General features: G+C 43.7%; 1 protein-coding gene across 6 annotated transcripts in view; it reads right to left on the bottom strand.

Moving 5' to 3' along the window:
* The window catches only part of CYFIP2 (cytoplasmic FMR1 interacting protein 2), a 110,526-nt gene that overhangs the window by 6,547 nt on the left and 79,045 nt on the right, over positions 1-24,934 (bottom strand). For all 6 annotated transcript variants that reach the window (XM_088798760.1, XM_019740295.3, XM_019740331.3 and 3 more), the window contains 3 exons: positions 5,627-5,699; positions 5,070-5,164; positions 274-512 (listed from right to left, as the gene is read on the bottom strand). In XM_088798760.1, the coding sequence (XP_088654886.1) occupies positions 274-512; positions 5,070-5,164; positions 5,627-5,699 (407 nt within the window). The remainder of the gene's footprint in view (positions 1-273; positions 513-5,069; positions 5,165-5,626; positions 5,700-24,934) is intronic.

Here is a 24,934-nt window from a genome sequence, read left to right as displayed (position 1 = left end):
TCCCCTGTGCTGCCCTTGCTGCAACGCTGCCTCATTCGGTGTGCCTGACGTCTCTCCATAGGCCCTGTAATCCCCATGAGCCCAGGAACCATCACGTTTTGTTCAGCATTAGTGTATGTCCAGCACCTAACACAGCAACTGGCACATAGTATGTGCTCAATAAACAGTTGTCAGACCACCCCACCCCTGTCCATCTTTCTGGTTGGTTCTGGTAGGCTGATGCCTCTCGGAGGAAACAAGCAGGTTGGGGGTGTCTTCCCTAGGGGTACTCACTCAGCTGTGAACTCGTTGGTCCCCACGGGAATGCAGTAGACGAACTGCATGGCACTCCACAGCCGGTGGAATTCCACACACTCGTCAACGTGCATGACGCCGTTGGTGGGTGGCGGGCCCCTCCAGATGGGGTCCTGCAGGTAGCTTCGAATGCGGGTCAGAATGACCTCAAACATGGACAGGCCGCAGCACAGCCGCTCCTTGGTCAGCAGGTCACCCTCCCGAGCGATGGCGATTTGCTGGAAACGGAAGGGTATATAAACCTTCTATCTACATCTCTGACCTCCTCTTCCACTTCTCACCAGAGATTCCTAAACCTTGGAGCTGGCTGCACCTGGAAGTCATTCGCCAGAACGGATATCTTGCCTAGAGTAGGGTACTAACTTTACAAACCTGAGTGCAAAAGCGGGAAAGTCTTATGGTAGGTAAAATCTAAGAAGCCATTGATAGAGGAATAGTTAAAAAATTTTTTTGACTTACCCATATAATGAATGAAATGCTTTGTAGCCATGGAAAAAACTGAGATGATACTATTGCTAGTATACTCTATTACTTCTACTGGCTCATACTCACTGAGTGTGTGTAACACACCAGGTCCTAGTCTAAGCACTTGATAAGTATTTATTCCTCACAGCAATCCCACGAAGGAGGTGACATTATTATCCCCATTTTACAGATAAAGAAACTGACGTCCAGAGAGGCAGCCCGTGAGTGGTAAAGCAGGGACCTAAATCCTGGTAGTCGGATCAGTGGTTTTTTAATTGTTCAGTGAAAAGAGCAAGTTGCAGAAAAGGATGTATACTACAGTCCTATTAAAAGACACCAACAACACACAATCCCACAGCTAGGCACACACAATAGATGTGGGGGTGTGTGTAAAACACTTTAGAAGGATTAAATCGGTTGTGGGAGCAGATGAGCTTGGAGAAGTGGGTGAGATTTTCACTTTTTACTTTAAATACTTCTATACAGTTGAATGGTGTTACAACGAGCATATGTTACTCTTTTAAAATTTGGCACTTATTTTACAGAATTATGTCCTCCAATTAGAAGTCCTCTGACCACTGTAAATGATCTTTATTAATAATTTAAACTGGCTCCTCATCTGCCTTCTGGTTATTGCATCTCAATAATCAGCTGGCTAGACAAATACATCAAAATATATTACCGTCTGCGTTAAGAGTAAAAATATCTAGGAATAGAGATCTCAAAAGCCATGTGCAAAGTAAGATAGATAGATACTAAAATCTAAGGTCAAAGAAAGGTCTCCAAAGCTAGAGACAAAGCAAAAGAGGGCTGGCTTCTCAGACACAGAGGTCCATAGGGCACTCATGGGATTGGGTCCCCAGTGGGTGGTCTCCCTAGAGAGCTCATTTTACAGGGTGCCTGGGGGGGAGCCTGCCTGACTTCTGGCTGCAAGTTTCTGCCCTGGAGCCCCCAAAAGAGGACAGCCTCTGAGTTAATCCACAGAGGGAAATAAATCAGGAAACACCACTGCTGGAGCCTGTTAGGAATGTGGCCAGGAGTGCAGTTGTCATGACAACTATAAACTGAAAGAAGTCTAGGAAAAAAGGCGTGGATTGGGGAAGAAGAATTTGACACCATGTGTTTCAAACAGAAAGGAGAGGGCACCCTGATTTGCAGTGACTCATCTTGATTCCATGGGCAGAGAAAGACAGCGCTTGAGCAGAGAAGGGACCACTCAATTTGCCCCAGTTCGCTAGAAACATGTCTTACAAAATCCTGAACCCACTGCTCGATTCTGTTCTCATCGGGCAGCTCTCTACTAGGCGAGTTTGTGGTTCTCTGTTTCAGATTGCCTGGAGCAGCGAAGATGCTCAGGAAATAAATACGGGATCTGTATTTGTTCTTGAGTCATGAATAGTCTCCTTCATACATTAATAAATACAGAGTTCCGGGTTATTAATTAGTCTCCTGTGCATTTATTCGGAATCAATCCTCAGGGCCTGACAATTGTGGGGGGATTAAAACATTAGCAAGGGGGTTTATAAATCTGCAGACAGAGTTGGACTTCTGCTGACGACCCCCCCCCCCCCCCCGCAGTATAGCCAGACAAAGGGGCCTTGGTTGAAACGGTTAGAAGCTTTGTCCTTTCCTTGAAAAAGTGCTCACCCTTACAGTTTTTCCTATGAATTATGAAAGTAATATAGTCACTGGGTAAAATCTGGAAAAAATTTTTTTAATGTTATAAAAAAATAAAAATCTCCCATAAACCTCACTAGAGATGAGCTTTCTCAAAATACTGAGGAATAATTTGTTCATTTATTTTTATGTATGTGAGGGTATATATACATCTGTATTTAATAAAATTTGGACCATAGTATCTGTATTGCTTTTTTTCTCTTAAGATATCAGAAATCTAAAAAACCATTTCCTTTAATATTTTCAGTAACATGATTTTTTAATGGCTACATAAAATGGTCACTGACAGACATCATTTTAGTCCTCTATTCTTGTTGGTTATTTTACATTGTTTAAAAATTTTTACTATTACAGCCAACTCTTAAAAAACCAGCCTTAAACATAACACTTTTTGAGCTTATCTCTGGTTCTTTTCTTAGGATAAAATCCTACAAATAGAACTCCTCACTAGAAGAGGATTAGTATTTTAAAAGGCATTTGCTATGAAGGGGCAAACTACTCTCAAGAAAAGCTGAACACTGTGTATCTATCTGTGTGAAGTCTGTTCCCTGTACCCTCACCAATACTCTATTATCACTAAGAGAAGTTCTTTGCCAACTCGAGAGATGAAAAGTTGTACCCTGTTCTTTTCGTTTATATGTCATTGATTACTGGTAAGGCTGAACACTTTTTCTTATGTTTATTGCCATTTATATTTTTTTATGTTGTCAGTTTTCCTTCCTGTCCTTTTTTCTTTTGGTGTCTCTGTCATTTTCTTTTTGCTCTGAAAAAGTATATTATAAATTATTGGCTGCAAATACCCCCGATTTCTGGTGGTGGTGGTGGTGGTGGTGGTGTGTGTGTGAGTGTGTGTGTGTGATTTAACATAAATTTTATCCATTTCTTTTCTATTCCAGCCAGTGGGGGATTTTTCTCTTCTCTATCTGCCATTCTTTTCTGAGTGAACAAAGGAATAGAAAAAGCATATGAGTATGTGAAATAAATTTCTGCATGGAGTACTTTGATTATATCTAGTGTCCTTTGCAGGAGAAATAGTATCTCAGTACTCCTTTATATAATTCTTTGTGTTTTTGGAAGACTTTTACTTATTTGTCCATAGAAATGACCATGTAAGGCAGCTCAACTAAGGAGGTAAAACAACTATTAGTCCATTTTAAAGATGGGAAAACAAAGACTAAGATATTAAATGTCTAGCACTAGGTTTTATCACAATTGAGGAGTGAGGCTAGGACAAAGATCCCTGTCTTTGGATCCCCTGCCACAATATTCTTTCCACGATAGCACTGGGCAACAAATCAGGTCATTTCGACTTGTCCCAGAAACAAATGCAAACAATGCAGGACTGTTAAAACCTCCTGACTTTAAAGATGTAGCAGAATTTCTCTGTCACTGACCTAGATCTTATGTGAGTCTGTGGGGACAGAACCCCAAAAAGGAGTTTCCAGGCTCTCGGCCTCACATAGACAGGTGCTGGCTCAGGTAGTAAATGGCCATCAACTGTGATTGCATGGCCATCAGCTGTGGCTAGTTGGCCGTCAGCTGTAACCAGTGAGCCATTGGCCACTAATATAACTGCTGTGGCTGTGCTAGCAGAAAGAGAAAAAAAAATGGGGGCTAGCAAGAAGATGGTGGCTGGGCTAGCAAGAGCGGATTGCAGAAAGGCGGATGCTGCCAGCGAGAATATAGTGGTATGACTCCCCCATCTATGGCTCCGTGGGTGTTCCTTTTTGGCCTCACCATATCCTGCGTTCTTGTGTGGGGAGCGGGAGCAGAGACCCCGCAGGTCGCCCGGCACAACAAATGGCGCAGCAAGCAGGGTCTCCCTGCATTACAGAGCCCCTGAACCCCATCTAGATTGGAAGTTAATACTGTTAACTTTTTTTTGGTCTTCGGGACGTATTCCTTGGGGGCTGGGAGAATTATAAAACTGGCATTTCTCCTCCCGGAGACTGTCTAGGCTTTTGTTTGTTATATACTCAACATTTGACAAATTGAGATTTCTATCGGTCCCAAGGAAATGGTGTTCACCAGAACAGGGAAGGAATTCACAGTCTTCTGAAGTGGAAACACATGCCAAACCCTGGGTGCGAGGGGCCAGATTCTTGTACAATGACACCAACAGCGGGGCAGACACATTTATATGCTGCTGGCTTGGGGGATTTCTCCCTAAAAGGAAATCTTCAGAGGATCTCCTCTGTTCAGCTCTGAAGACCAAAACAGAACGTGTGCCCTCCACAGTATCTGAATTCTCTCTGGGATGACTCAAAGAACCCAAATGTTTAGTCATGTTTTCAGAGCAAGGTGGGTGGCATGCTAGGGGGCCTTCTACGGCTGCTCATCAGTGTGACACCCCTGCAGTGTGACACCCCTGGGCAGAGCGGACTCTTCAGTGTGCTCCAAATACTTGCCTTGTTTTCTGAGAGAAGAGGCTGCCTTCTGCAGAGCGTGCCTTTTATGATCATAGGAGAGAGGACCTTAGAAATTCAGGTCCACGGGCAGGCCCCGTGGGGTTAGACATTCTCTTCCTCTCTCTGGGCCTCAGTTTCTCCACCCGTAAAACGAAGGGGTTGGACCACACGCTCTCCCTCTAAAGCTCCTTTTAGTACTCAGTGTCCACGATAGAAGGCTCATACCTGAGGAGTCCCCAGCCGCTCTATCAGGGGGACCAGGTGAAGTGGGGCATACTTGGCTTCCAGGCGTTTCATCCGGACTTCCAGACGCTCCCCCTCTGTAAAAGGAGCAGCAGGCAGAGATTGAGATTCAGGACACACCGGGCAACTGGGGAAGAAACAACTCTCAGAGGACCTGGTGACATATTTGTATTCCAAAACTTGGATGGAGTACGTCGAACTAACTGTTCTCCTTGGTTCTGGCAAGTGTGATCGGGACTCACTATAAGGAAAAATGTTCTATCATCTCTGTCCAACAATGGAATCATTGGCCTCGGCATGTGATGAGTTCCCCATCACTTGAAGGATTCAAGGCTAGACAGCAAAATACTAGGGATGTTCTAGCAGGACCATGGAATAAGGCCTGGAGTACCAGTTCCAATTCTATACTCTGTGACTTTTCAATAGCTTCCCAAAGCTTTAACCTCCGTTTCTGACTGCTGATATGAGTTTATTGGGATTAAGTGAGCAAGAAGTTCAAATTCAAGTTGGCTATTAAGCTGCTCTTTGTGGTTTCTCACCTTTGATGTAGACTCGTGGCAAGATATTTTGGAAGGGTGCAGCATGGAGCAAATCACAGACTTCCTCCTGAGACTGCAAACAGAGATGGAGGGGAAGAAAGAAAAAAATATTTTCATTTTAAACCAGGAAGAATTTTCATTCCTAAAAACTTGAGCACTGGAGTCAGCCAGACCTGGGTTCAAATCCTGACTTGTCTACTTACAAGCTGTGGCATCTTAGGCAAGTTGCTTAATCTCTCTGAGCCTAATTATTTATCTGCAAAGTGAGGATGAGAACAGTACCTATTTTAAATGTGCTGCTGTGAGGATTAAGTGAGAGAATGTATAACCTCACAGAGAAGTCCCTGGCACATAAGGAGTGTGCAATACACTGTCATTATAATCTTATAAGGCATTTGTTGAAGAATTCGAATGACAACGAAATGAAGCAGAGATGACGGGCTCCAGGCTGTGTTTGTCTGGTGGGTTGTGAGGCCTGTGGGTTCAAAGCCTGGGCTGGGCTGAACCTCCAAGCCACTAATCCGGGAAGATTCTGTGTAAAGGCCTGTGTCTGGTTTGTTTTCTCCACACCAGGTACCAACTAGTGGGGGAAGAGTGACAAGGACCCAGGACAGATAGGTTTTGAGGGTGACTTGTTATACATAAAAGTTTACAAGCAAACATATACTACAGAAATTGGAGGGAAACGTGTTTTTATTTTGGGGGGGGGGGAAGGACAGGCCCAAAAGATAGGGGTCTAATGAGCCTGCTGTCCCAGGACCAGCTCATGATGACCGGATTTCAGAACAGAGGGTTGAAGAGGGGGACCTAAAAAAGCCACCCTCCACTGGTTTCGGTTTCTCTTTAAATGGTGGGGATTTGTATTAGGTAAGAGCCAGACTTCATTCAACTCTGACACTCTTGGATCCGAAGCATCTGAGAAAATCAGAGTTGCGAGTGTCGTTGGCTTTCTTTACTCAGGCCTGGGTGGAGCATGGCCGTCCTGGAAACCTAGTAGGCTACCTGCCCAGGAAGGGAAGCCCCAAACTCCTTTGTTCCTCCAGATCCATCCTCGAGGGAAGACAAGTGACCTCGTCTAGGGACCTGCCAGATCTGAACGCAATTCTGTTTCTTAGCCAGAGGGAAAATGTCCCCCCTTTCCTAATTCAGCTATTTGTCCCTAACCAATGGATCAGATAACTTGGTCTTATTCACTTAGATCTTTGCTAGATCATTGCTATGTCTAAGCTTAGATTCTTTGATTCATCATATAATCTGAAAACTTAGTTTATTGATCATTCAGATCATTCTTTAATTTAACATAGTGAGTCATATTGATTGCTTTTAGAATGATGAACCCAGCCTTGCATTCTCGGGATAACCTTCACTTTACTGCGATGCATTATCCTTTTAACTAATGCTGGATTTTATTTGCTAATATTTTGTTGAGGGTTTTACTCTATATTTATTAGGGACAGGGATTTGCATTTTTCTTTTCAAATGTCTTTGGTTTTAGTATTAGAATGAGGTCGACCTCATAAGATAAGTTGGCAAGAGGTCCTCTCTTTTCTATTTTCTGGAAGAGATGGTGCAGAATTGGTATCACTTCTTCCCTACATGTTTGAATTTACAAGTGAAACCATCTGCATCTGGAATTTTCTTTGTTGGAAGGTTTTCTTATTTTTTTTTTAACTAGGTATAAAATTTCTTTAGTAGATATAGGCCTATACAAGTTATCAGTTTTTTTCTTGAGTGAGTTCTGGGGTTTTTTCTAAGTTTAATTTATGGACATAGAGTTGTTTGTATAACAGTATACCTTTATTATCCTTTTGACGTCTGTGGGATCGATAGAGATGTCCTCGTTTCATTCCTGATATTGGTCATTTATGTTTTCTCTTGGTCAGTCTGGCTAGAGGTTTATGAGTTTTATTGATTCTTTCCCCCCAAATAAATGGTTTTTAGTTTCACTCATCTTTCTCTATAGTTTTTCCGTTTTCGACGTTACCTATTTCTGTTTTTTTCTTTATTATGTCCTTCCCTCTGATTGCTTTTGGTTTAATTTGCTTTTGTTTTTCTAGTTTCTTGTGGTAGAAGCCTAGATTACTGATTGAACACCTTATTCTTTTTTTTAATATAACATTCAGGCTATTCTTGGATGCCTCCAGTAACCAAGAGCTCAGTGCTTCTGGAGGCGGTACTTCTGTTCCATTTTTGAACAACTCTAATGGTGAGAAATTGTGATTTTGTATTAAGCCACAGCTGCCCTCCAGTAGTTTCCAATCAAGATCCTTGCTCTGCTCTTTACAGTATCACTGAATGTGTTTTTCTAGCCAGTATCTTCAGCCACCCTTCTATCCCTCTCCTCCTTTCAGGACCGAGTCTCTTACAAGTTTTCTCCACCTCTCTCCATTTCCCAGTCTTTACTCTGCAGACACCCCCCCTCCCCCCGCAAACAGAAATATGTGCAGCTATATTGCACCATGGCAAAGGCTCTGACTACCAAGGACTGCTCTGTCACCACGTTCAATGCATACCTTTCAGTCCTCATGTCACGGAATGTCTAAGGTATTAGGCTCTGTCCTCCCTCAGCTACTATGACAATGAGTTCTGCTGTTTTCCATCACTTTGGTTTCTCTTTTTTTGGACTCTTTTGCAGGTTTGAGTTCTAACCATTCCTTAAATGTTGGTTTTGTCCAAGATCCCACTTTGTTTCTTTTTCCTCCTTACTTTAGTCTAGCTGGTTTGTCTCACCAAATCCTAGGACTACAAGCATTGCCTTTGATTCATCAACTCTGCATTCCCAGCCAGATTTCTCTGTCAAGCTCCAGACTCGGACGTCTAACTCCTTGCTGGGTATCTCCACTTGGATATGTCACAGCTCAACATTTTTAAAGCTGATTTTCTTCTCCCCTAGTCACCTGGGGTTCCTTTGCTCTGAGAATGGCACCATCATCTCCTCATGTGCCCAATCCTAAAACCTGGGGCTCATTCTCTCTCTCTCTCTCTCTTCTTCACTTCCCATGACCAATTGGTCCTCATGTCTCTTGATTCTCTCCACATTGACCACAATGCCATGATCTCCTTAAGGGCAGGGATGCTATCTCTATTTTTGCCTCTTATTCCCAGTGCCTAGGACATAACAGTTTCTCAATAGTTATTTATTAAACGAATGAATATTGCTTATACCATATATTTCTTAGATGAATAAATGAATGGATTTATCCACATGACTATCCTCCAAGTACGAGAATACTACTACATCCATTCGTCCAACAAACACGTATTGAGCACCAGGCACTGTTCTAGGCTTTCTAGATATGATGTTGAACAAGTTGGACTGGATCTCTGCACTCATGGAATTTATATTCGAGTTCACAGAGACAGATAAAATCCAGTAAATCAGACAATTTCAAAGAGTGATAAAACACCATAAGGTAATAAGCTAGAAAGTGACTGGGAATGAGGAAGTGACTACTTGAGAGAGGGTGGTTAGAAAAAATCTTTTTTCTCTATGTTTGAATAGAGACCAGAATGAAGTGAGGGAGGTATGAGGTAAGAGCATTCTAGTGCAAAGGCCCTGGGGCAGAGAGTAAACTGGAGTACAGTGATACAAGGAATCACCTTAATGGTAGGGAGGGACCAGATAATGTGGGGCCTCGTAGGCATGGTATGAAGTCTGGATTTTATTTGAAGTGCAATGAGAAACTACTGAAGTATTCCAAGCAGAGAACTGGTACACCTAAACTCACTGCCAGGTTTTCTTATCTTTCTTGTTTTCTTTGAAAAGTTTCAGTTGCTCCTGGACGTGCCTTGTTACTACAGAAGCTGCCCATTGCATGAACTACCAGCTTCCTATTTTGTTAACATGAGTAAAATTGACGTGGGGAGCCACCTAGGGGACGGAGGAAGGGAAGAAGGTTGTGAGTCCTCTACAACAAGGGCGACGCTCCTGCTTTATTCATTTTACCTGATGAGCTTCCACTTCAGATTTCTTGGGGGGAGACAGCAGTGTTCCATGTACCCCCCTCAGCACTCCGCCCCCGCCCCAAGTTTGCAAATGGGAAGGTCCCATCGGTTCTTTGGGGATGCTTCCTTCTGGCATGCTTCCTGTGTGTTCTGTACTTTGCAATGATGCTATTTGTTAATGAAGGTGAAGAAAGAGAGAGGGTTGTAGTTTCCTGACAGAGGTGGGAAAGCATTTGCCTGGGAGCTCCCTAGAGGATTTGCGTAATGAGGTGGGTACACACAAGGCCACACCTTTGGTGGAAGGCATTCATTAGCTGAGGCCATTGCGACTGATACACATGGCCAGTTCAGTTCGAAGCACACCAAGGCCTGTGTCAGGGGTCTAAACAAGCTTCCATGGTGGGCGCTTCCATGGTGGGCCCACCTCCCTCTGGTTTAATCCCTATCCTAACGGAGCCACACTTCAGTCTGCCAGCGACTCATCCAGCCACTGGCCTGTGACATGCAGAGAGTGGGTTTCTTCTCCCCTTGCCCTCCTGGCTCTTTCTGCTCCAGCCAGGGCAGCTTTTTGTTATTTGAATGCACCATCTGTGCACCCATCACAGACTTTCCTGCTCTTTCTGGAGGGCTCCCTAACCTATCTCTTTCCCCTACTCCCTTTGCTTAGTAAATTCCCACTCTTCTTTCAAATCTCAATTCAAACGTCATTCCTACGTGGAAGACTTCCAGGACCCCCTCAATACCTCCCTGACCATGCAGGTTCCTTTGTTTTGTGTCCTCAAAGAACCCAGTTCTTTTCCTTTCCAGCATGTGAACTCCATCTGTATTATTCACGCCAAATGTCACTACTTGACGTCTACCTCCCCTACTGGAATGGAACATTCATGAAGGTAGGCACAATGTCCATTTTTGACCATATTTCATTCCCAATAGCGAGCACAGTGCCTAATAGACAGTAAATGCTCATAAGTATGTAGAGTATTAATAAAAGTTGAATGTCTGTGATATGTAAAGGAACTGAGACTTAGAACAGAATCTCCTATTTTGGGTTTTCTTACAGAGGCCTAGATGTTTCCCCTTATCACTAAGGGACGTGTTTCTTCTTTGGTGTTACTGATTACTATGGATGAACTATGTGAAACGTTAAGAAAGGCTCTATGTCATGGGATTTTCATGTGTTTCTTATTTTCTGTCGCTCTTTCCCTTCCTCCCTGTTTTTCTCCGAATTGTATGTATTTACTATACTTTCTACACTGAACATGTATTACTTTAAAAATTAATAAAAAAAAAACAAAAACCCAAAAACCTCTGGAAGTAATTAATTCTTAGCTTCAAAATGAGGAGCTTTTGGGGTCTTGATGCTGGAATCAGAGCGAAGGAAATGAAATCCTAGCGTGCCACTTGGCCCAGCAAGGAACGCTATTCGTATAGGTTTAATCATGTAAATAATGTATGTTTTTGTTTTGTTTTCTTTTTTTTTAAGGCTACATTTGATAAATCACAGGTACAGGACAAAAGACAAGTGCTACAAAAACTACAGCTATGATGATATAAAGTAAAAGTGTAGCTAACAAGAGGTAGGAGTGAAAGTGTCAGGAGTGTTAATTTCCCCATCTTCTGGAAAGGAATCAGGATACTAAATAATGTTACCAAAAGAAGCAATAGAGGTGTAAGTATATGATCTCTGATTACAAAGGAAAACAACAGAATAAGCAATAAGTAATACAACCAAATATTGAGAGGAAGAGTGAGGAGAGACGTAAATGAGCTAAAATCTCATCTTTCCAACTAGGGCGTCGATAAAGTATTGTCTAAAGTTGCTAATTAAGAAATAGGGGTCCGCCTGGTATTACTAAGCATTATGCAGGTAACTAGGAGAATTTGAAATGGAAATGATTAGAATAGCTTGTCTTGGGAACTGGGATGCAGGTGGGAAGAGGTGCAGTGGAGCCAAGAAGGATTTTTTTTTTTAATCATAAGCTCATCTATATTATTTGCTTTGTCACCACGGGCAATTAAGAACAATGTAAATGGAACAAAATGAAGAGGTCAGATTACACGGTCTCTCAGGTCCTTCGTTAGAACTGAGAACTGTAGCAACATAATCACCTTGTTCTTCAGGGAAGGGGAGGCAATGAGTGTTTCCTAAGTGTTTCCTTTGCTAGGTGCTTTGTACCCACTGTATACTTTATACCTGAGAACCTTCTGTCAGGTAGCTCTTACGATTCCTAACCTATGGGCGAGGCCATGGAGGCTCTCAGGGAGGGGAAGTTCCAGAACCAGGTCCACACAGCGACAGGTGCAGTGGGGCTGACACCGAGACCCAGGGCCACCTCACTCCGACACCTACTGCTTTTCCACAGCAGTCCATGCAGCCAAAGCCCTAGGACGCTTGAACCATTTCCCTCCCATTTTACGTACATGTCATGAAGAAAATGTAAAATTATCAAAAATGGAAACAGGAGAAAATTACTTAAAATCTCACCAGACTTTTTTTAGCTTCATTCATATCTGATAGGATTACATCCTTTGTTGCTTTATTTGCTGGGTTTTTGGTCATAGCTACTAACATTCTTTAAGCTTAAAAAATTGTGACATATATATATATATATATATATATATATATATATATATATATATATATATATACAGTTTGAATACGTGAAAGATTGAAGAGTCCTGAGCCATCTTCTGGCCAAAGAAACAGGAAATTAGTGATACCTCTGTTCCCCAACCCCCAGAGGTAACCTCTAGCCTGAATTTGTGTAAATAATTTCTTTGCAGGCAACACATTTTTGAAGATCTGCTGGTGTGATTCCAAGGTAAATAACTGGGCCACTTGTGGTCAACTTATACCTATAAATTCCTCCAAAACCAAAATTTTACACTTAGTCTTATCAATTCCTCAAAGACTCATTCAAATTTCACTCTCTAGACGTCTTCCAAGCCCCTCCAGCATACAGTGGTTTTCTTTAAACACTGACCAGAGCCCTTATTCACTCAGTTCCTCCACCAAGATGTCTGCAGGTTAAGCTGTCTAATCTAGTCCCAGCCCAGAGTCCTGAAGCCTGCACTTCTGATGGAGAATCAGAGCAGTATTTTGTATCCCATGCAAACACCGACTGAGAGAGAGACTTCTCGGAGGGACCAGCCATACTCGGAACCTGCATTTTATCTGATATGAGAAACTAACAAGAGGAATATAGAGAACATGGATATAATACTATCTAGAGATCAAACAAAGAAATGCCAAATTCTGACTAGGATATAGTCTGAGCAGAAATTAAGTCATTCATCCATCCATCCATCCATCCATCCATCCATCCATCCACTCATTCAACAAATAGTAGGCATCTATTACACACAAGTCTCCCCACAAGGTGCTGGAGATACAATAGTAAGTGAAGCAGATCTAATGCATGCTCCTTACCAAGATGATGAGGAAAACAAGTAAACGGGCAATTCTGGTAAGCTCTAAAATTGGAGTGTGTACGGGGGGCGTGTGAATACATAAGAAGGGCAACCAATCCCGATTTCCAGGAGGATGACAGGGCAGGCTTTCTGTAGAAGGAAATGCTAAGCTGAGACCTGAACCAGGGTAAGTGTTGGACAGGTGAGGGGGAACAGCACTTGCAAAGGCCCAAAAGAAAGAGGGGCCATGATGGGTGGGGGACTGACAGCAGCTTTCAGTACTGGGGGAAGGTGACATGAGACAAGGAAGGAGGGGTGAGCAGGCGGCAGCTCAGGAAGGGTCTTGCGAGCCTCGCTTCAGTGTTTGGATGCTATCTTGACTGTTTTCATCAGGGAAATGGCATGTTCAGATCTGCCGTTTCACCTTCTGGCTGCAAGTTGGAAAGAAAGGATTGGAAGAAGGCAAAAGGGGTGTTGGAATAGTCCAAGAAAGAGACAGTAGGGCCTGGAGTAGTAGCAAAGGACATGGAGAGGAGGGAGCAGATGTCCAAGATTCAGCAGATGAATTGTGAGAGCAGAGAGGCAAATGACACCGGTGGCGTGCCATTCACAGGGTCGGAAGACATAGCAGGTTTGCAGGCAGGAAGAAGCTGAGATCAAATCTGGGCAATGTGAATTTCTGATGTCTGGACTTCTAAGAGAAGATGTCTAAAAGGCAATTAGCTATAAAGTCTGGGACCCCGCAGAGTTGGTGGGTGGGTGGAATCTGAACTTGGCAATCATCAGCATGAGGATGGAAACTGACCAGGGGCAGCAAATACACAAGTGCAAGGCTAGGTGTGCTCCACGGGCATGAAAGGGCCCTGGACGCTGCAAGAAACATGATGGGTGACAGGCAAGACTGGAAAAACTAGATTTTAATAAAATTTACAATCTAGTGGGGGAAAAAGAACCCAAGGACACCTGTGCCTGGGAAATAAAACAGGGTGGGTTTTAGGTGTGACAGAAGTTGCCAGCAACTTCTCCCAGGGCATCGACAATCTGGAGTTCGGAGACATGATAGCAAATCCCTTGCAGAGAACAGGCATTTGGTGACGTGTGTGCTGAACACAGACCTGGGGGAATGAGGTTATGATGGGTTTGAGACAGGCAGGAGAGGATGCACAGGGTTCTGAACTGGCAGGAAAGGTGCAAAGCAGACAGAGGAGAGATAAGATCAAAGATAAGATCGCTGACGTAGAGAGCAGGAAATCATTTGCTGCCGCTTGTGGCAGAGCTGCAGGCAGTCAGGGGCCAGGTTCTGGGGTCTCAGGTGACTTGTGGTGGAAAGAGGCTGGAAGGGGACGCCTGGTAACCGAGGACCAGTGTATTAATCTCTGGTGACGTCACATTCATCACCCCATTTAATACAAAGACTCTATGAAGAAGCTACTCAGCCCCAGCATTTGTGGGGTGGGAAACGAAGGCTCAGAGGATTTTATCACGTTCCCAGAGTCTCACAGGATTTCTGAACTCAGCGATATGCCTATTCCCGTAGAGCACCTGGGAATCAACTTGAGTTCTGGTTGAGACAGCCCCGATGTAACTTACCCTGCCCATCTCCTTTGCCTCTTGATACCTGTTTTTGGTCTTCTTCTGTGTAATGGTCTCTAGACTTAGTGACACCATTTCTTTAATTGTAAAGTTCTGTGTATTCTTTCGGATATAGGCAGAACCTAAGTAAATACAGTCATACTTCTTACTAAATGAAGAAACAGGTGATAAGCTGGAGCTGAGACCTACAGGATTCTCTTGCTACCTAGACCTGGCCTGATCTGTAAGTGGCCATGGGGCCCAAGGACAATCATCTTTCCTAACCTCGACCTTCTCCTCCTCTTTCATTCTGCAACATTGCCAAGTTTTGTAGCACTGGGTGGGACATAGGTCTTTCTTGAGAGGGACAAAGACATGAGTCCCCCTGTGCCTGTAGCAAGTCTCAAGCTGGGAATGCTGATTTTAAACTTCTAAGGGGCCAGTTAGAACCTGCTGGGTGGTAAAGGTCCTCACCTGCTGAGTTTCCCTTCCCTGTCATTAGGCCCAGTGGACCCTGTCCCCCAGAACACAGCTCCTGCAGAACCACTGGCCTGCACATCCAAATGTTGGGTGTTGGGAGGGAGAGGCTGGGCCTGCAATGTGGCCAGTGCAATAGCAAAGGCCCCAGGGAACTATGTTCATTGCAAATCACTGCAATGTGACATCAGCAAATTCACGGACTGGAAAGAAAATGGAATCCAGTCTGAGTTTTCCTTGAAACAAAGGCCCACGGTCTTCCTTCCATCATGCCGCCTTGAAGCTGAAACCGATGTATGGTTAATAACACCCAGTTACTGTCCTGTGTCTCCCTCTACTGCCTGGCTGTGTAGGACTGTGCATCCGACCCAGAGGCAGTGGGCATTTCAGCTGCCTCGCGAAGACCAAAGCAGGACAAGCTCCACTGCCAGAATGTCAGGACACGTGGGGAGTGTCCAGGAGTCTCAGCGCACTCTGTTTTCACTGGAGATAAGGAGGCCATCTTTTCAGGGTTTGTGTTTTTTTGGGGGGAGGGGATTGAGCTCCAGCAGAGATGACAAAATAGTATCACCCAGGGTATCCGTCAGTCATGGAAGGGTAGGCATGGCTGGATTCTCCGGGCCTCGGGCCTCACGTGTCAAAGGTGGGAGTCAGGAATACAATGAGAAACCACCTCTCAGTTTTTAAGCAGGAGAGTAACATGATGTGATTTATAGCTGTATAAAGGTCCTTTTGCTGCTGCATGGAAAATCAGCTCTGCCATTTCCACCCCCCGCCAATGCTTTACCTCCTAGTAAATTCCACCCTTAGCAAGAATGGAAAGGCAGGGACCCTCAAAGAAGCTGGGTTTGAAACATTCCTCTTAAAGTGAATGTCCATGGGGTGGGAAAGCTGACAGTGTGATGTGCTGGGTGAGCTGTGCAGCCACTCACACAGCCCATGTGGCCTCTTTCTCATTTGGACTGGCCAGCTTCACGTGCCTTTCCATGATCCTGGACTGTTATTTCCTGCGAGTCAATCAAACATTTGGGCAGCACGACAGTCGTGACTGAGTTCGGCACTAGCAGAGGCCTCTATAAATTTCCAAAATGAGGTCAGAAGGACCTAGGGCACATGTAACCAAGAATAAATCCCACCAACTAGCCAGAAAAAAAGCAAATGCTCATCACATTTCTTCCTTCTTGTGACCTTGTCTGCACAGTGACCCTTTTGCTTCGGAGCTTTTCAGATTCCATGATGTGGTTTCTCTTTCCCCACCCTCAGGTTTGTGATATGAAAACTGTTAAACATATAAACCATTTGAAAGACCACTGAATATCCTTCTACCCTTGATGTAGAGCCCCAGCGAACATTCTGCCATAACTGCTTTGACGCTGTATGTTTTACTGAAATCACTTGAAAGTAAGCTGAAGCGGTTGCATTATTCAGCCTTAAATACTTCGGCAGGCAACTCCTAAAAACAAGCATGTCCTCCGATGTAACCTCAGAATTATGATCACCCCCAGTAAAAAACATTCTTAATATCACATAATATGCAGTCAATACTAACATTTGCTCCGTCCCTAACGTGTTTCTTTTACAGCTTCTTTTGGAACCGGGACCCAACCATGATGAGTTTTCTAAAGAGTGAAGAAAAAGCAATTGTTCTACAAAAAAAAGACTTTAATGATTCCCGAGTCTCTGGTTTGGGAACTGCTGTGCTCCTGTTTGAGTGACAATTGCTATTCAGTAACTTTTGGATTTACCAAGTGTCACACTAATGCTTCTTATTCCTATTCCTTAGGACAGCTACTAATGTATTATGGTAATGAGAGAAGTAATCATTAGATGACTAATGAGAACTAAGACCTAATGTAAAGTTGCCCGTTGTCAACAGAGCAGGTAAAAGTGAAGAGCTTTTTAGTCAGGATGCAAAACTATTTTATTGTAACCCACATCAAAATTCTTCAAGGGATGACTATTTTATTTTGGCATGGCTTGCAGTCTTAAAATGTTCCTTTGGTTTCATACTTAATTTAAAACTGATGGACCAGGAGAGATCTCCAGCAAACACTACAAACGTAAGTATTCCCAACTCATTTAGTCTGTGAGGCTCACTGGAAGCTGATTTCTCTTGGCTAAAGGATGCCATCAAGATTCAAGATATTAATACATATTTTAAAAAACAGGGTCGATGTGACCCTACGTGTCAGATTCATGTAGAAAAACAAAAGACTCTACCTTTAGGGTCTGTTTCTGGGTGAAAAGTTATGTACCATTTTTAGCTGATTTCCTAAAGGAAATCATCAAGCCAATCTCAGAACAATATATATATATTTTTTTCAATATTTTCTTAAGTAACATTTTGCTCTGCGTGTTTAGGCAACAAGAAAATAAATAACACTAATTGTTAATGTCATATGCTTTTGTCTTTGTCAAGTGGGTGTGGAGAAAGGAGCTGAAAAACGGGAGGTCGAGCATCCATCCCACAGGAATCCCCACTCTGGTTTTCTGGTGGAAAAGGCATGGGGGGATGGGGCCTAACCAGATAGCCCAGCAGACTGTTCTAAACATTCCCTTATATGGAAGCACATAGATGTCTGGTGTATGTGTTTCCTGCATACTGATTGAAGCCCCAAGGATACAGGGCCTGTGGACAGGCAAGAAATTAGTCTTCCCACATCCACCATGATCCTCCCTTGTACAGAAAGTATGAGCTGCAGGTTCTAGCTAGCCCCTCAGCTGGGGGTCCAGGTGCAGTGGGAAGTTCATTTGAAATATGCTCCATCTGCTCTCCTGCTCTGTGGGCCCCTCACTTCCAGGAGCTCTCGGTAGCCCTGGTTAAATAAATCTGTAATTTATCTTATTCGATTCTGTGTGTGTGTGTGTGTGTGTGTGTGTGTGTGTGTGTGTGTGTGTGGTCTTTCCCCACCAATCTGTGCTTCACTCTAATAACGCCATATATATATATATATATATATATATATCACTATGGCTTACCTTCACCCTTTCTCCCACCCCCTGAATTATCAAGGCGGAAAAAGAATTATTATTCTGGATCAGAATCACGTCTGGTCAGCTAGGAAAGGTATACAGCCAAGAGACTGCCTAGAAAGTAGCTTTCCCCTTCTCCCCCCAGGTGCATGTCCGTGTCTTCCAAGGCTGGCATTTCCCAAAGGGTACAAATTGGGGGTGCAGGGAAATGGCATTTCATAATTGTGAGTCACACAGTGAGCTACTTACTTCCTTTACCATTTCTTATCACTCTTTCTGACAACTTTAATGAGAAAGTTTCCATTTTGGAACGAGCACATCTAACATTTGCTAATCTTCATTTTTAATAGAAAGAGAGGCAGCAGGTATCAGCTGGAATCATACGACCTTACCTTATTTTGATTCAACTTATTATTCTGGTTGCTTTCTAATGGTGGCAAGAGTAATGACTTTTTTTCATGGAAGAGATATAACATTTCCTTTAAATAAGTTTTAAGTTAAAAAGGAAGTGAATTTAAATAAAAATGTTATGTAAGTAATAGGCCCAGTGCTCTACAGATACAGCTAGAATTGTGACAACCACACCTCAGTGACTAGCTCTGGAAACACTATTTGAAGAAGACTCATAGATCGGGGTTCTCCGTTCCTCTGCACATTAGAATCAAGTGTGGAGCTTTTAAAATACCTGGGTCCCTCTTGCAAAGCTTTTGTTTTCCTTGGAGAGAGATGGGGCTCGGCCATCAGCGTACGGTATTTTAGGAGCTTTTTGAGCAATTTTAATGAGCAACTACAGTTGAAACCATTACAATACTGCCTGGGTGTTTGAAGATGCCCACCGCATAATAACACTGAGTAGAACAAACTGCTTTACGACCCCCAAACCCTCAGCTTCTATGCATTCTATCCTCATAGGAAAGTCATCAATACAGAACTGAATAACCAAGGCTCTGATTTCTTGGTGATTACTAGCAAGGCCAATGAAATAAGCGTGGCATGTTTCAAAGACTGAGGGGGATTTGGGTAGAGGTGACTGACCACGTTGGTCTCAAACTAAATGGTGGTATCTTCCAGATTTTAGAGGATAAACAGGCACGCCCCTATTCATCATCTGGGAGCTGAAATGTCTCTCCCCTCATTATTTAGGCCACAGTTAATGAGCCCTGTGTTAGACGCTGAGCCCACACACATGCCCCTCCCCTGGGAAATCTTTCTATCACCTCTTCCCCTCTGTTTCTAAAGATCAGCTCTTGCTTGATGCCACTTTTCACTGTTGTGGTAGATCTGGGCTGGTGGTTTCCAGACTTTTTTGACCACGTTCTTTCATCATAAAATTTTAAGCAAACACCTCAACTGCCACTTATTTATTTTATCAACTCTAGAGAGCTGTCGTTGTCGAACAGTGTGTTAATAAACAGGAGGGTTTACTTTCTTTCTTCTTTTATTAGTAAGGACTTCGAGGCTCTGAGATCACCCTGCCCCCCCCCCCCCCCCCATGGAGCGCTAGCCCTCCATGCTGAAGACTGAGGGTGTAGACGGTGAACACTACCTTCAGGGACAGGACTGTGTCCAGCCATCTCTGCGCCCTGGAGTCTCATGCACGGCCTGGCCCGCTGGGGGCTCTCGGCCATGTCTGCAGAACCAATGACTCCTGCCAGTCAGATTTTGCCAGCTACCTGATATGCTGAGGAGTCTAGCAGGTTTGCTTTCCAGATGAGGACACGTTTTCATATACGCAAAAACTATAAAGTCATGGAAAGGAAAGGTACTACTGAGAGTCAGGCTGCTTCCTTTCCACAAAGCCTGGCTCATTTTCAACCAAGGGCACCATTGGGCTCTGGGCCTGGGCTGGAGCAAACACTCAGACACAAAAAGCAAGGAGCACTCCTTGACGGTGCCTGGCATACAGACAGAATGCGTCACCTGTGTAGGTGGGGACTCTTTTCTCAGGGTGATGGGCTGAATAATCCCGGGTCACATACAGGTGGGAATACAGAGGAGGGTCTGAGATGGCGGTTGGGCTTTTACTTTTTCACTTCCTGTGCATCAGGATTGTGTACATTTGTTAAGTGTAAGAGTATTTCTTCTTAACGGACAAAAGCAACACACATTTACTGCAATAAATTCAATCAATAATTTAGAGGGCAAAGTAAAAAGCAAAAGGCCCTTATATCCCCTGCCCCCACCCCCATCACAACCCATAGAGGTAACCACTCTTCTTAGCTTGGTAAATATTACTTTCATAACCAAACAAAGTGAAAACATATATATGAGAAAAATTAATATTAATATGCCGGAACATAAAAACATCTAGTAGGACATCCTTTGGAACGTGAACAACAGTTATCTTAGTGTGGCAATATGGTTTTTGTTTTCTTCTTTCTGCTTCTCTGGGTTTCCTAGCGATGAATTTCTCTCGGTTATACAATAAGAAAAACAAAATTAAAGAAGAGGGACTATAAAGTGAAAGCAGGAGGTAAAGGGGCCAGATGTGGAGCTGGAACTGAAACAAAAATAAAAAACAAAACCCAACACAGCCGCCTGCAGAGCTCAGTAAGGCAGCTCTGTGCTCTTAAGTATGCCAACCGTAAGGACCCCGCGTTCTTGCCCCGACTCCTGCACTAGCTGTAACCCTGGAAAGGTTGTCTCCTCTCGGGGCCTCAGTTTCCTATCTGCAAAATGGGGGATTGCACTAGATCAGTGGTTCTCAGCAGGGGGAGCTTTTGTCCTCCAAAGGAATATCCGGTGGCAGTCCCTGGAGACCTCGCTGGTTGTCACAGCTGGGGAGGGTGCTGTTGGCATCTAGTGGGTAGGTGCCAGAGATACTGCCCAAGATCCTACACAGCACAGGGCAGCCCCCACAACCAAATGTCCGTAGTGCGGAGGTTGAGACACCCGCCCTGGATGGTCTCTGGGCTTTCCCAGATCTGGGCAATATTCGATTCTGTGAGTTTGAGCCTAGACGCTCCTCTCCTCTTGTAGGAGAAGTAATGCTCTCATGACTGACCAGTGTGTGACTGTGGCCCACTCAATGACGAGGAGGAGGCAAGAAATAAACAACAGGGTCACAGGCAGGGGACAGTCTGAAGGCCTCGGTGGGATGCCCCGCAGTAAAAGGCAGACAGAAGGGCAGTCTCCTTCCCAGGGACTCAGGCCCTCCCTCGCTTGCGTGAATGAATAGGGCCCTTTCCTGGTGCCTGCTGGCATAACAAACAATGGGCTGATGGCTCGAAAAACTCACCGAATTTGAACAAAAATTTCGTGACTGTGGAATAATATTTCCCTAATGACCACCTTAGGATTTCTCAGGAGACGAGATACTACAGGAAATACTTGTCATTGATGACAGTATGTCCTTTAAATACATAACAGACTGATAAACAGATACTTAAGAAATGCTGATTCATTTCAGATTAGACTCAACAAATATTTAAGAGCCCGCCATGACCAGACCCTCTGTGGACTCTTGGTAAACGACAGACACAGCATTAACCCCTGCAGAGAGGGGAGAAGAAGGTTTGCAGTCAGTGGTAACGGGACAACTTGGCAAGAAATGAAATTAGATTTCTACTTCCCACTAAACACAAATGTTGATTCCAGATAGATGTAAGACTTAAAGGTCTGTTACGCCTTGAAAAGCTAACCTCTAAAACTTTGAGAAGAAAACATGAAGAAAAAGTATCTTCATGACTTTAGAGTAGTGAAGGTTTCATGTAAGTCACAAGAGCACCGACCATACAGGAAACAAATTGATCAGTACACTAACCCTTAACAACGTCTGTTCATCAAGACAAGGAATATATTTGTAATACATGTATCCACAATATATAAATAACATCCACACATCAATAAGAGAAAGATAACTCAATTCAAAAATAGGCAAAAATATTGAACAGCATTTCACAACAGTCTGTCCTAACGGCATTAACATATGAAAGAAGGCTCAGCGTCATCAGTCATCAGGGAAATACAAACCACAATGAGATATCATGACACATCCACCAGAATGGCTACCATTGAAAAGACGGACAGATCCAAGTGTTTGTGAGGATGTGAAGAAATTAAAACTCTCATACCTTGCTGAATGGGAGAACAAATTGGTACAATCACTTTATGAAACTGGCAGTATCTACTGAAGCTAAACATCTGTCTATACACTGACTCAGTCATTGCACCGCTAGGTATTTAGCCAATAAAAGAAAGAGCATACATCCACCAAAAGAAACGTACAAGATATTCATGACATCTTCATTCAGACTAGTCTCAAACTGTAAATAATTCAAATGTCCATCCACAGTGAAAAGGATGATTTAATTAGCCTATGCAGTGAGAATACTGCATGCTCCATATATTACTATATATACGTTAGACCTTAATTAAAAGCACCAAGCAAACAAACACCTCACTCCACAGGTATCGTGTTTCTGTTACTAATATTGCACCCTGAATTTTGAGAAACATTTATAAGTACCTAACTTAAAGAAGGAAGTACACCTCTGTTTAAGTAATCACCATTTCAATTTATATTCCCTCCATCTACAAATTAATGATACATTAATAATCTGTCAAAAACAAAAAAAGGCAAGCCACAGAATGAGAGAAGGTATCTGCAGAATATATACCAATATGGGACCCACAACCAGAAAGAACTCGGCCAATCTATTAGCAAAAGACAGGCGATACAAAAGAAAAATGGGCACAAGACTTTTCACTCTGTACTTTTCAGTTTCCTTCCAGGTTGCCTAAAACTATTATATGCAAATACTACTTCTGTTTTTTAAATGTACTTTTAGTTCAAATATACTGTCCGTGAATATACTTTCCTTGTAAAGTATCAGACATTCCAGATAACAGCTAAAGTCTCGGTTGACCTCTAATCCTGGTTCCCTCCCTCATACCTAGAGAAAATGACTAAACTATTTGGTTTGCTTTTTCTTAGCTTTTTTTTTTTTTTCAATGCAGTATCTTTTGTGGGTTTTATTTTTATTTTTTTGTTGATTTTACATGTATGACATCGTAATGTGTGTCTTGTCCTGGGACTTGCTCCCCCCCACAACTCAATGTGATGTCTTTCACCATTTTCTATTTGGTATGCACAAAGCTACTTTAGTATCTTACTCTTTTTAACTGCTTCCGAGTCCTTCCCCTATGGATGGCCATTAAGTCTCGCGCCTTCCTTTCATTTTTTATTTCTTTTTTGCTATTAGTTCCCCTTTTTAATAAGAACAATTGATGTCATTTCAATATTTATGTAATTTTAGCTTCAGAAAGTAAAAGGCTCCAGGAAGCTCATGCCTCATTTTAATCTCAGAAAGCGTTGTCTTAGCATGGGGATTTCCCTAGTTGTCTAGGTAGAAAGCAGAGTACTTAGTTTTGGGGAGCTCTGATCTTTGCTTTGTGTCCACCTCACATCCCCCAGGACTGGGAACAGTACTGGAAACCTATGATTTATTTCGTTCTTCCACCTCTGCTGCTGATGTATTGTGTGAGTTGCTCCCCTCTCTGGTTCACCATTTCCTCACTTATGAATTGAGGGGGTTGAAACATATATACTGTTGGGGTCTCTCTCAGCTCTGAAGGTCTTTGATCCTGAGTGTCTGTTGTCCTCAGTGATATATGTAAGTAGCCACTCGGGCAGGTATACCTAAGAAACATTTCCCTTTCCTTGTAGCCCCACTGAAAATCTGCCTCTCAGGGTCTGTTACGGGAGAAGCTTAATTGATGCTCTCAGATCACAGTTCCTCAAGAAAGGAGGTGCAAACAGGAAACAGGGAGGAAGTAAGGCTTCGGTGGCCCACCCTCCCCCACCTCCACTCCTCCTGGTGCCCCTGGAGCAGCTCATGCTCTTGAGGCCTTGAGCAGAGCAGTGTTTCCTACTCATTTCATCCCTGTGACTTCTGAAGGCTAAGTTGCCATAGCAACCCAGGCCCACTGAACCGTGTTAAAAACCTGTTACCATAAAGAGGAACACTTAGCTGTCTTGAGAATCCATTTAAAGGGGAACAGAGAGGCAATTACTCCTTATGGAGGAAGGGCAAAACTGCACATTTCCGAGATTCTCCGGTGGGAAGGGTCTGAAATAGCAGCTGGCACATGTCCCTCCTTGGGGGACGCTGAGGCCTGGAGTAAGCTGCTTCACTCCAGGTCACATAGACGACGGGAGGCAAGAATCCTCTTGGGCTCTTATTCTGAGCTCCTGCTATTATGGCTTTCTTCTCACTTCTCCACCTTTGTTCCACCTCCTTCTGAATTCCTTCCTTTTCCCTGCCCTCTCCATGTGCCTCCTGCCTCCAAGACGACCCCTGGAGTGGACAACTCCAAAGAGCCTCGTCTTTCACCTTCCAGCTGGTTCTTCTCCCAACAGCCAAAAGGGTCTTTAAAAGCATAAATCAGACCCCCTCTCTCTCCATCTCACAGTGCTCTAAGGGCTTCCTACAGTGGCCCCCAGGCCCTGGAACTGTGGCCACCTGCCTCTCCCACCTCAGCTCCTACCTTGTCCCCTTTGCCTCTTCACTCTAACTCACTCCGGGGTTCTATCTGTTTCTTACAGAAAGGCATCAAGCTCCATCCTCTCCAAAAACAGCACACCTCTCCCAACACCCTGCACTCTCTATCCCATTTCCCTATTTATTCCTTCACAGCACGTACCACCATCTGTATTCTCAACCTTTGGTTGTTTACCTCTTCAACCACCTCCCTCTCCAGGATAAAAATAGTAACAATCTGTCTCTCTTGTTCACTGGCCATTTACCCACCACCTCGAACTGCACCTGGCAACGAGCGAGTTGTCAATCCCCTTTCACTGAACGCATGGACGGACAGATGAATACAGGAATGGACGTCATACTCCCGCTGCCTCCTGAGGATTATGTCTCCCCAGAGCAATGTCACGTCCACGGCTCCAGCGGTACCAGTGACCCCACACAGGTAGGG

Source organism: Rhinolophus sinicus, chromosome 5, assembly GCF_057876585.1.
Source record: "Rhinolophus sinicus isolate RSI-liver-muscle chromosome 5, RSI-T2T, whole genome shotgun sequence".
NCBI classification, from domain to species: Eukaryota; Metazoa; Chordata; class Mammalia; order Chiroptera; family Rhinolophidae; genus Rhinolophus; species Rhinolophus sinicus.
Note: the sequence above shows the minus strand (reverse complement) of the source record. Positions and strands in the feature narration are given on the sequence as shown.